The sequence below is a fragment of the Heteronotia binoei genome, unplaced genomic scaffold, assembly GCF_032191835.1.
Source record: "Heteronotia binoei isolate CCM8104 ecotype False Entrance Well unplaced genomic scaffold, APGP_CSIRO_Hbin_v1 ptg000323l, whole genome shotgun sequence".
Taxonomy (NCBI): domain Eukaryota; kingdom Metazoa; phylum Chordata; class Lepidosauria; order Squamata; family Gekkonidae; genus Heteronotia; species Heteronotia binoei.
In genome coordinates this window covers 1,124,273-1,137,320 of record NW_026800017.1, presented here as the reverse complement: position 1 = coordinate 1,137,320, position 13,048 = coordinate 1,124,273, and the positions used below count along the sequence as shown (strand labels likewise).

Here is a 13,048-nt window from a genome sequence, read left to right as displayed (position 1 = left end):
TCGAGGAGGCCCAGATACAGAACATCAAGGCCAAAGTGAAGTTGTTTTTCCAGAAGGCTCAAGTGTGGGAGGACAGCTAGCTGTTTGTGGCAGATTTGATACATTCCAGACTCTGAATGAGCTACAGGAATCAGTACCTTGTATCACAGCCGTACAGCAGGCAGTGCTGACGGATGGAGCACTCTCTCAATTGTCCTCACTTGTCACAAAGGCCTATAAAGAAATCCCAGAGGCTAATGAGAATTCCTTGGCTAGTTTTGCTAACACAAGCCAAGGTGCCATAGAACCCTATGCTGAATCTGTTAATGGACTTATGAGGGCAGTGCAGAGGCAGATTGACAGTGCTGGGGCTGGAAAGCAATTGGCTTTTGAAAATGCTAATGAGGATTGCAAGGCAGCCTTGACACCTATCTACAGCAATCCAACCACTGATATTCAGTCTATGCTCAAAGTGTGCCAAAATGTGGGATTTTGCCTCCTGGTGGCTGCAATTCAAGCTGCTCAAGGATCATTAAATCCAGCAGTGTCATTACATGCCCTGCCTATACACTGGAAATATGGATGACATTCTGCTGGCTGGAAGTGGACATTAAGTCATCATATGGATTTTTTTAGTAACAAGTGTTTCAAGAATATGGCCTTATGATTGCACCAGAAAAGATTCAACGTCAAAGTCCTTATGTGTATTTAAGGCACAAATTTTCCACAGCTTCATTAATTCCAGTTTTTCCACAAGTACAGCTTTTAAAAGACATTGACATTTATACAATTACAAAGTATATTGGGAAACATTAATTGGGCTAGGCCTTCCTAGCGTTTACAACCATGGAACTGTCACCTTTATTTTTAGCACTTGCTGGACATTCATCTCCTGCAGAAAAGATTGAAGTCTACCTTTGAAGAAATTGCTGTCGTGGAATGGATTCATCTACCACATACTTTTTAAAAGAACTTGTACTCAAAGCTTATAGCAATCTCTGACTTGTTTTTTAAATCCAGAAGTAATCCAATCCAGTTAACAGGAAAAGATATTAACCTTGTTTATTTTCCCTTTTCACAGGTTGTTGCAGACTACTTCAAAGTTCCAAATAGCTTTTGAGGGTTTTCTGGGAACAATTGTTTGTAACACCCCCCCAAAGATAAATGTTTGTTGTTGTTTTTCCAAATGTCTTACTAACAAACTAACTTGCTTTTTTTTCACACCCTTTGCAAAATGTGTTAACTCTTTTTACAGATGGATCTCCAGGGTGTGGGAAGTGAACTTTACTGATTTACAGTCATCAGCCCAGTGGTCAAAATTGGCTGCTGTAATTTTAGCATTTCAGTTGTTTAAAAATAATGATTTTATTCTTGTAGTAGATACTTAATATGTGTTCAGATTAATGATGCATTTACCTTTGTTTTATTTGGTTTCATCTATTGACAAAGAGTTGTATGAAATGTTTTGTCAGTTGCAGTTTTTATTACAGGAGAGAAGAGCTTTCAGTTTTGTCACATTCGTTCCTACTCTGGCCTACCAGGGATGTTGGTGAAAGAAAATGCACGTGCAGATGCAGCTCTTCAGAATAATGTTTTTTCCTTATTTGACAATCCTATTCAGTCACATGCTGCATTCCATCAGTCTGCAAAGACCTTGCACAGAATGTTTTTCATCTCGATGTTACAAGCAAGAGACATTGTATCTGTGTGTTTTTCTTATTGTAAGACTTCTATTAGCCTTTCTTTTGATGCAGTGAATTTTCGAGGAGCTCAGGCCAACCAGGTTTGGCAATTGGATGTGATTCCTGTGTCAACATTAGCTCCTCTCAACAAGTTACATCTCACCATAAAGACATCTTTGGGTTTTATCTGGACTATGCCCATGAAAGAAGAAACATCATGTCATGTTATTCAACATTGTATTTGAGCTTTTGCAGTTATGGAGGCCAGGATGTTTAAAAATGGACAATGCACCTGGCTATGTTTCTACAGCATTTGCAGATTTTTGTCAATTGTGGGGAACAAAATTAACTCATGGTATTCCTTTCAATTCAACAGGTCAAGCTATTGTGGAGAGAGCTCATTTGATCTTTAAATCGCTATTGTATTGCCAGATGGAGGGGAAAGGGATTCCAACAGCAGCTGTTCCCACAGTCATGGCTAAAATGCTTTATGCTTTAAATTTGTGTTTATTTCCCATAACAGGGTCTCATATTCCTGTTGAGCTTTATTTTAGGTCAGAAGAACAACTGCCTAGATCACTTGTCACCTATCAGAAGTTTCCTTATCCTGAATGGAAAGGTCCTGTCCTCCTGATCACCTGAGGAAGAGAATATATTGCAGTAGCATTAAAGAAAGTACTTCTATGGATTCCCCCAACGTGGCAGGGTGCTCTATGGATTCCTGCTCGATGTGTCAAACCATGGCGTAAAGAATTTGGATTGTTTTTATAATCTCAATGTTAAGAGTAACAGTTGGAAATGGAAATGTAAATCTGAAATGAAAGACAAATGTGGAAACAACTGAAAATTATAGTTATGGGTTTGAAAGATGGTATATTTTTGTTTGTAAACATAGTGCTTATAAAGTTTTGTTTTCTTATTAGAGAAGCATATGTACTTTAATTGCTCTTAGTCCTTATGACATGTATACTGTTAAGCATTCTGATATTATGGTATCATATAATCTTCACTCACACATACACATATATGTATAAGCAAGCACTGAATAAGTTACAGATAGTATTATTGGATGTTATAAGTTTTTATTCTTACTATGATTTTTGTTAGTAATGATTTGATATTGTTAACCATTTTTAAAGATATAGAATTATTTACTAATGCTTAAAAATAGCTATTGCTGCTTTGCTAATTGAAATGAATTTTGTAATGAATACTGTTTTTTTAGAATTGTCTTTGTTTAGATTTTCTATTTTTATAGAATGAGGTTTTATATCTTCTTAAATCAATCTTGTTGTTTTATATAAATGAATCAAGGGTTATAGAGGAAGCCATGGTTAAATATGATCCTGGTTTCAAAATTGGGAGTAGTTGGGATATTTTGTAATAGCAGTGATTATGATATTCATATTACTAATAGCTTGTTTTTATATTCAATGTATTCCTTCATTAATCAATGTATTTAGGTTATGTAGTTAATGTTTTCCTTTAGCCTTAATAGTTGAAAAAATAAATAAAAACAGAGGAGATGTAGGGATTCAGTTTTAACAGCAGAGAATTTAACTGCGCCACAGAATGTAATGTATTGAAGCTTTGTTATGTTATGATAAGGAAACGTGCTGTTTGTGTGATCTGCGCAGGCGTTATCTGTGGTTACGTTGACCAGACACATATAATTAATTGGCTAATGTTGGTGGAATGATGTGAGGTCATGGTTTCAATAAAAGCTGGACGGACAAAGGGAGGAGGAGTCTTCTGAGAGGAGTCTTCTAAGACTACAGATGCCCTCTCAACCTTTGTGCGCACCCCTTTCCTATAGTCAGACATCTCCCGGAATTTTTATTGTCTCCTAAATCTTTCTTTCCACACCTCAATGCCGGAGCGGGTTCTCTTACAGAATAGCAGAGTCCTGATTTCTGTAGAGAAAGTAGATAATGAAGGATCAGGTTAAGGGGCACTGATTCTGGCTGCAGATGGTTAGATGCCGCGAATGAGCAGAAGCGCTTCCATTTGCGTTGGTACGAAAGTCTAGTGGAAGGCTTCCTTGCGTTGAGGATGATGTTGGCTACCTCTGTGGAGAGACAGGCGGATGTATCCTCCAGGCTGCCAAGGCTAGAACCCGAGGGTTGTGATGTAGAACCTGCCCACTGGCCTGGGATAAAAGGTCGCCCACAGGAGGAAGACGGCGGTAAGTGTGGCGGGACATTTGGAGAAGTCTCGTGAACCACGGTTGCCGAGGCCACCATGGAGCAATGAGGATGCAGTCCGTGCCATCTCGTGCTATCTTTACCAACACCCGTGTCAGAAGGGGGGTTGGTGGAAAGAAGTAGTGAAGGGGACCTGCCCATCTGTGAAGGAAGGCATCGTTGCCCCTCCTGGAATAAAAATGAGGACATTTGGCATTCTCCCTGGAATCAAAAACGTCCACCTTGGGCGTTCCGAAGCATCGGAAGATGCGCCGAAGGTAGGTCGGATTGATGGACCATTCGTGGTCGTCTATGCGAAATCTGCTGAGGGAGTCGGCCAGGATATTCTCCACACCGGGGAGGTGAATGGCAGTCATGTAGATGGTGTGCTTGACACACCATTCCCAGAGCAGTACGGCTATGCGGCACAGGCGGAGGGATCTGGTGCCTCCCTGTTTGTTTATGTAGTAAACTGTTGCCATATTGTCCGTGGAAATTTGAACGTGTCAGTCCCTGATGAGAGGGAGGAACGATTGGAGGGCCCTGTGTACAGCAATCAGTTCTAGGCAGTTTATGTGCATGGCCCTCTCGGAGGGAGTCCAAAGCCCCCTGACGGTCTTCTCCTCTAAGTGGGCTCCCCATCCCCACTTGGAGGCGTCTGTTGTCACGACAGCCATCGGAGGAGTCGGTAGAAACGGCATGCCTGCGAGCAGGTTGTCGGGCATAGTCCACCAGGTGAGAGATAGAAGTGCTCTCTGTGGAACAGTGAGTAAAATGCTCTGCGGTTGCGCCTGAGGATGGTAGGCTCGTACAAACCAGAGCTGTAGTTGTCGCATCCGAAGCCTGGCAAAGTAAAGGACAGATGTTGTGGCGGCCATGAGGCCCAGCAGGCGTTGGATTGTGAATGCAGACTGACGAGGCTGTTGTTGAACTGACTTGGCTAAGGCAATGATAGTTAGTGCCCGATCCTGGGGGAGGAAGGCACGATGGAGAGAGGTGCACAGAAGGGCCCCTATGAACTTGAGGTCCTGGGTAGGTGTGAGGTGAGATTTTGAAGCATTCACACGAAGACCCAGGGATTTCAGAAGGGTGAGAGCTCTGTTGAGGTTGCTCTGCAGCTGATGTTGAGTCGGAGCTATGAAAAGCCAGTCGTCGATATATGGGAAGACTGGGATGTTCCGGATGCGAAGAGCAGCTGCCACCACTGCCATGCACTTGGTGAAAATGCGGGGTGCAGTGGAGAGGCCGAATGGTAGGGACACATATTGGAAGTGGTCCTGACCCATGGCGAATCGCAGATACCTCCGATGTTGAGGTCGAATGGTCACATGGAAGTAAGCGTCTTGGAGATCTAGGGAAGCCATCCAGGAATTCCTGGGAATCAGGGGCAAGATGGACTGCAGGGAAATCATTCTGAACTTCCTGTATTCGATGTATCGATTGAGGTTTCGCAGATCTAGAATAGGACGCTTGCCTCCATCCCTCTTGGGGACCAGAAAGTATCTCGAGTAGAAGCCTGTCCCTCGATGTTGAGGAGGAACGGGTTCTATGGCATTTTTCTGGAGCAAGTCCAGAATTTCCTGATGGAGGAGTGAAGACGGAGGGGTAGAAATGAAGTAGTGGTGGCGAGGTGGAGAAATGAACTCGATTGCGTAACCTAGGCGCACGATGGTCAACACCCAGGAGTCGGTTGTGATCGAGTTCCAATTGGGAAGGAACGGAAGGAGACGTGTGCTGTAGGACGGTGGAGTCTGGAGAGCAAGTGGAGTTGTGAAAGAGTCAAAGAGACTGCTTGGTCTGGAGAGAGGCCTTCTTGGTTTGCTGGGGCTTAGGTCTCTGTTGGAAATGAGGCTTTTGTTGTGGACCCTTCCGCCTCCAGTAGTCACTTTGTTTTGGTGACCGTTGTCGTTTTGGAAATGATGGTCTCCAAGTTTTTGCTCGATTGAACTGCTGGGAGTTTGGTTGGGAAACTCCCAGGCGTTTGGCGCGTTTGTGGCCATCATCGACAGCGGTTAACACTTCGTCCGTGGACGCATGGAAAAGGCCTAGGCCATCGAAGGGCAAGTCCTCTATCTTCTGCTTGATGTCAGGCTGCAGGTTAGTAGAACGCAGCCAAGCATGACGGCGCAAGGCGACGGAGGAGGCGAAGACTCTCGAAGAGCAGGAAACAGCATGTCGTACGGTGTTTATCTGCTGTTTGGAGACTCTGGACAATTCTGAGACCAAATTGGAGGCCGTTCTCTGAGAGGTTTCAGGGAGAGAAGGGATTAAGGGTGTGAATTGATTAGCTAAATTGAAGACATAGGCAGAAAAATAAGCCAAATAGTTGTTGAGCTTGGAATTGGTAGAGGCCAGAGTGAATAACTTCCGAGCAAGGGTGTCCAGTTTTCTCCCTTCGCGATCTGGTGGTGTAGGGTGCCGTGAGGGCTTGGCCTTAGTTGCAGAATGAACAATAATGGAGTTGGGCGCAGGGTGAGTTGCCAAGAATTTGGCATCCGGGGCATGAACCCTGTAGAGAGAGTCGAATCGTTTGGAGGTAGGCGGCACAGAGGCCGGCTTGTCCCATGCCTCTCGCAACCCTTCGAGGTGTACGGGTAGCATCGGAAGGAGTGACCCTGGTGGGAAGTCAGCCTGTACTAAGTCATGTACAATGTCTGACACTTTAGGAGAGTCAGATGGCAAGGCAATCTGGAGAGCGTCAGCCATAGTGGTGATGAGGTTCAGGTATGCTTTGGAAGCGTCTGATGGTGAAAGGCGCAGCTGTGGTGTAGATTCCGAAGCGACAGAGGCAGGGTGATCCTCCGAATCCGATGAGAGGGAGGATTCCCGATCAGAGTGGGAGTCGTCAGCGTTGGGTGAGTGATGCGGAGCGATCGACTCCGAAGCCGAAGCCCGAAGCTTGGGAGTGTGAGTGTCCTGGGATGGTCGAGTCGGAGAAACCCGGATGGGAGCCGTGGAGGTTCCGGAGGGGATCGTAACAGGCTTGTTGAGGTCCCGAGGGCGATCCTGCAGTGGAGACAGAGCCGACTGTCGAGGGAGGTGATCGGATCCTCGGGGCTCGGAGAGGTCTCGGAGTCGATCGACGTCACGGGTTCGAGGAGAATGTCGGATTGGAGGAAGGTCACGGAATCGACCGTATTCTCGGGTTCGGTGAGGATCATATACTTGGGATCGAGGAGAGTCGTCATAGCGGATCCGAGGGGCAACGACATCATGACCGAGGTCTGGATATCTGGAGCGGTGAGTTCCCTCGTAGGAAGGAGAGCGAGATCGGCGATGACGAGACCTAACCCTTGGCGAAGGCGATCGTGACTGCGAAGAGTAGTCGTAGCGTGGACGAGCATACGGGTCATACCGGTCATAGTAGGCGGAGGAGCCGGAATCGCGGTATCCCCGCGGGGAGCGAGAGCGATACCGAGGAGGCATAGGTGTCGGGGAACGTGATCGAATCCGACGCGGTCTGTGTTGGGTCTCTGGAGAATGCGAACGGAGTCGATGAGTAGAGCTTTGGGTCGCTGAATCCCTATAAAGGGGTGAAAGCGCGACGTCCTGGAAAGATCCAATTCGAAGTGAAGACTTCGGGTAGTGTTGAGTAGGATCGGATGGGTCGGGTTCCAAGAAGTTGGAAGGAACCATGCTGTGGACCGACGGTGAACGAGAGTGAATAGGGATAACTTCTACGGCCGTAGAAGACTGCTGAGTGAGCTGCGGCATGTCAGTGATTACATCTGACGGAGCCGAGAGTTCCGACGGGAGCCGGAGTTGCGAAGTTGAGGCATCCATAGGGTCAGGAGCCGAAGTTGAGGTCCGATGCGAGTGCGAGGTCGGGTGCGACTCGGTCGAGTGCGACTCTGAAGACTTCCTCGTAGTCGAATCCGTTGCTTTCGAATGACGTGGTGCTTTCGGCGCCGATCCCTCGGGGCCGGGATGACGCGACTTTCTTGAAGACTTATGGCCGGTCCCGGCGTGCTTCGAAAGTTTCTTTACGGACTTGTGCGTCTGCTTTTGCGAGAGAGGCACGTCCGAAGCGGCCGAATCTCCCGCTCTAGGTGGGGGAGGCGGCGAGGAAGAGGTGGGCATCGCCCGCAAAGACAATTCAAGCAGAAAGCTCCGGAGCCTTGCTGCGCGGTTTTTACGGGCCTGTTTTCTGAAATTCGCACAATGTGCACAGGAGTCGACCCGGTGGGCTTCTCCAAGGCAGAAAAGGCAATGGCTATGGCCGTCAGTGGTGGGGATTTTAGACCCACAGCGCCTGCACTTTTTGAAGGTAACCTTCCCTTCCATGCGCTCCGGACAAGGGAGGGGAGGGAGGGGAAGAAAAGGGGAAAGAAAGCGCAGAAAACGGATTTTTTTTTTTTAATATTTTAAAGGAACGAAAATAGTAAGGAATAAAGGGACGAGAATACGATACCAGATGGAGATAAAGATGAAGAGAAAAGCGAGCTAAGGAGGAAACGCAGCGAGGTAGGTATGTCCGGGCGGCGGTAGGGAAGAAACTGGGTGGAATGGGCGCTCTCCCCCCGCTCCAGGCATGCGCAGTCGCTGCCTGCTCCCCAGGGCGGGAGGAAAGCGCGCCAAAAGACGCTATAGGCGAGCTATCGGAGCTCCGAGGTACGGATCCGTTGCCTGCGGCAAGACCCATGTGTGGGACTGCACAGAGACCACGAAGAAGATCTTCAGTGCCTCATCTATTCCCAGTTCATGCACAAGGTTTTGGAATTTTTATCTAACCCTAGAAATTGAACAAAATTGGATCTCTGTAACTTCTGCTGCTCTAAATTCTTGATATTAATTACTTGTTAAGTTTTTACATTAACTTATGTAGTTTGCAACCTCTGTCTTCCATTTTGGTTCTGAACCTTACTTTTTAAATGAACTAGGACACAGAAAACAGATGGTCAAGTACCTCATGATAATCCACTGCTCTGTCAAGGCAGTAAGAGCCTTCCTCTGTTTCACAAGAATCTTCATTAGGTGCGCAGTAAATCCTTTGCATCTTTCAATTGTACCAAGCCCAATTTCCTGCAGTGAAAGAAAGAAGTATTTATTTTTGTCTATTTCTTAATAACATGGCTGTTTATAGCTGTTAACAAAGATGAAACTTTCCCTCCTTTATGCTAGTTCCATAATTTTAAGATTATTTTTATTTTAACTGATTTTCCTGGTGGAAGCAGTTTGTATTTGCTAAATTGAAACATTGGGCTCACAGTGAGAGTTTCTTCTCATGAGTGAACTGGATGAGAAAAACAGTTAATATCCCAACAACTCTGATTGTGGTTTTAAGTATACAATGTAAGAATTAGATTCTCTAAATTCTCAGTGGAGCACAGGCACTCACAGCACTTTCCCAGTGCTTCAGAAAAGCAGTTACAAAGACTGAACTGTCCTATAATAATTAAGCCGAATGTTTACTTTCTGACTGATCAACAGATAATTCTATTTTTTTTTTTTACTGATTTAACATTTCGGGTCATATTTCTAGCTTCACCGAAGTTGGTTTTCAGTAAAAGAAATCAAAAGGCCTACACAGATCTAACTGAAACAATCACGTTAATATTATCAATAATCAACTAGAACAAGAAGGATCAGCCACTGCTTTTTTGAAAATTGAACAGGGACCTACAATTGTCATACAATTCAATGGCTTATCAAGCATCTGGAACACATGAATTTGGCAATTGTGAATACTTTGTAACAAACAGTATATAGAAGTGACAGAGTAGCAGACTTGGCTGGTAGTTTCACCTTTGTTCACTTACAATATGGACAATGTGAGAAACTACAAAAATGCCTGAGAAAAGTACATGGGCTTGAAATACTTTGTCAAATAGGCTGCAGCAAATGATCCTGTTTCACCATTCAAAACAAAAGGTTAAACAAAGTATCTATTATTGTATGAAGTTACTGATTTACCTTTGAAGGTGCCAATAATGCTGTCTGAAGCCTACAGTGGCGTGCAAGAGACTGATAGAAGTACTTCTGGCATCCATCCCACGATGAAGAGATCTCAGAAAGCAACCTGCAAAGTATAATAGAGAAGATTCTTCCCACCCTCTGAAGACAACACTATGCAACTTCAAGTCTCTCAAGGGGGAAAAAAAAGCAATTTCAAGTCTTCAGCCAAACTTTATTAAATATTTATGTAACACTCTTTCATTCTGTACAAGGTATGACAGTGCATAAACTCTTGAAACCATTGTTTTTGCAGTCCCAGCTAACACTGTATTATATATTTAAGAGATAATTTAATAGTGTTGTGAACTTAAGCTTAAATTCACAGTTATGACTTCACTGTGTTGGTTTCAAAAATGCTATATAGTCAGAAGACAACACGCAGCCCCCTCTAGCCTGGGAATGTAAAAAAGAGCTTCCACAGATTTGAGTAGCTACATATTGTATCGCAAGCAAGGCGACACATTTCTATATCACCTTTGTGGAATGAAGAAGAATGTGAGCCTGAATTTCACAGCATTTTTTTGGGAGCATTAAATGACAGATTTGTGTTTTACATACTACAAATGGTTGAGAGGACAGAATGTGGTTTATCTATTTGGGGGCCCCCTGGATCTGCCACTTCTGTGCAGAAATATTAATTTTAAAAACATTTTTAAAGAAAACAATTACTGAGCAGCATTAAACAATCATTTGATTTTTATTATGGTCCACAGACCATGCAAAAGCAGGGGAAAAACCGAATAAAAACACCTATACAGTTACTATCTACATAGAATCTCAGCATGCATCCTTCTTCCTAATATATCTACTGTAGCTAAAATTTTCCAGGCAGAGCATGTACATGCTCCTGAACTGATAGAATTCCTACACTATTACATGCAGATGAAATGACAATCTAAAGAGAGCCACGTGGGCATAACTTAGGTATTATTTTGAAAATGAAATGTCTATAAGGCAGAAATAGATATTGAAACAATAATAAAATTTTCCTATGCTCCTTTACAATGGCTTCACTCATCTGAACAGAGCCTTTTGCAGGTGCCAAATGGGCAAAATCAACATCTCCTCATATGGCTTCTCCATTGTGGCCCCCATCTTGTGGAATGCCCTGCCTGAGGTCACGAAGGCTCCCACTTTCCTGGCTTTCCACAAACTACACAAAACTGAATTATTCAAGGGGCCTTTTCTACATGGATAACACTGTACAAAATGATTCACAAATTATTAGTGACTGGAGTCTACACTATTGTGTAAAGTTTGTTGTATGTTTATTTTATTTATTAATTTAATTTATATCATGCCCTCCCCACCAAAGGCAGGCTCAGGGCATCTCACAGCCCAAGGGTCGACACAAGCACATTAGTTGGATCCTACTGTGTAATCTTGCATCATTTTATGTGTCATGTTAACATCTAATCTTTGTATCACTTCTGTTTTTTAGATTTCTTGTTGGTTCTACAACCAAAATCCTATTTCATTGTTTACTGAAAGTCCCATCCTGTTGATTACGTTCACTCACTCCTCGTAATCCGCCTTGAGTCCCACTGAGAAATGTGGACTATAAATAACATAAATAGATAAATAAATATATTTTGTCTTTGCTCTGCTAAAATTAATTTAATGTCTTGTTCAACTATCTTTTCCCATGGACTGGAGTATTTCTGAAATGCTTTTTCAATGTTTATATAATTTTCCATACCACAACTTAAAAATTTGGCTTGGGGAGAAATAATGTGAAACATGGCAGAAGAATACTAATTACTGTACTGTTAACTATGGAATTAGAACTTAATACTTAACATATAGTTCTGTAATCAGACAGTATTCAATTGATTAGGAAAAGGTAACCCTTTGTCCAAGCTACCAATTGGCATCTGCTGTTGTGGCCTGATGGAAGGAAGATAGTGACTGGATAATGGATCTCAGCTGAGTTTGTATAACATATGCTCTTAGCAAGTTATCTTCAATTATACAGCCACTTTATTATTAAGTTTATGTGCCTACTAGCAAAATGATGTTCCTCATGTGAATACACTGAACATCAAGATGTGGAAAGAAACAGGTCTGGAGGGGATCCTGTCCTAATACATGAACAGATAATCCTGTTGTTGTTTTTAAAGGGTCTTCTCTTTCTACCAAATCAGCAAGTATTGCAGGCTGCATATGAGTCAGTTTGGTGTAGTGGTTAAGTGTGCAGACTCTTATTTGGGAGAACTGGGTTTGGTCCCCCACTCCTCCATTTGCACCTGCTGGAATGGCCTTGGGTTAGCCATAGCTATTGCAGGAGTTGTCCTTGAAAGGGCAGCTGCTGTGAGAGCCCTCTCAGACCCACCACCTCACAGGGTGTCTGTTGTGGGGGGAGAAGACATAGGAGAGATGGGAGAAGGGCGGGGAATAAATCTGCAATTCTTCTTCTTCTTCTATGAGCACTACCCTTATTCTGGCACCAGAATTGGGACACAAAGAAAAGAATGAAATGACAAGCTGCTTGTTTCCCTTCACTCTGGAGTGTAAAAATAGGGGTGGATAGATAAATTATGCAAGGGTGTAACAACAGCACAACAGTGTAACAGTAGTGTGGATGGCCCAGTTTTACCTGGGCTCATCAGAATTTGGGAATTGGTACTTTGATGGGAGGAGGCAATGGCAAAACACCTCTGCTCCTCTATTGCCTGGTACACCCTGTGGCTGGAGTTGCCAAAAATTGTTTTCAACTTGACAGCACATTCTTCATCTTTCCATTGAAAGCAGTGCAATCTGAATAATCTACATTCATAATATACCAAACAACAATACTTGCTCTATATTTTTTCAGTCACTCACATGTTCCTTTAACTCCAATGTATATAGATTCTCTTATGAAATCCAATTGCATGTATTTCTTCAAAAATAGAACTAAATAAATCCCATTAAAATGTTCCATATTTAGAAAGCCCAACTACCAATTTCTGCCACAATGCCTTGCCTTTTAATACCAAGCTATCAGTGTAGTCTAAAACCAGGAAGTACATACGTTGTGTCCATTTTGTGTGTGCAGTTAACCAAGGCCAATGCACTGCGCAAATCCAATGGATGAAGGAAAAGCAGATCCTGAGAAGTTTTTGAATGAGACCAAGCAAGGCCTTTGCGATATGACAACCCTAGGAAGAAGCATAACATCTTTACCTGTTCCTAAGAGCAAGAAGCAGGAGAAGGAAGGGGTTTTTTTGCTTAGGCTACCATTGTGTGAAATTCAGATTAAACTGGACA

General features: G+C 43.6%; 1 protein-coding gene across 1 annotated transcript in view; it reads right to left on the bottom strand.

The window, feature by feature from the left end:
* The window catches only part of LOC132590594 (midasin-like), a 161,435-nt gene that overhangs the window by 32,582 nt on the left and 115,805 nt on the right, over window positions 1-13,048 (bottom strand). Inside the window, exons 76-78 of the mRNA XM_060263538.1 lie at window positions 12,813-12,939; window positions 9,758-9,863; window positions 8,751-8,866 (exon numbers count right to left, since the gene is read on the bottom strand). Coding sequence (XP_060119521.1) covers window positions 8,751-8,866; window positions 9,758-9,863; window positions 12,813-12,939 — 349 coding nt within the window. The remainder of the gene's footprint in view (window positions 1-8,750; window positions 8,867-9,757; window positions 9,864-12,812; window positions 12,940-13,048) is intronic.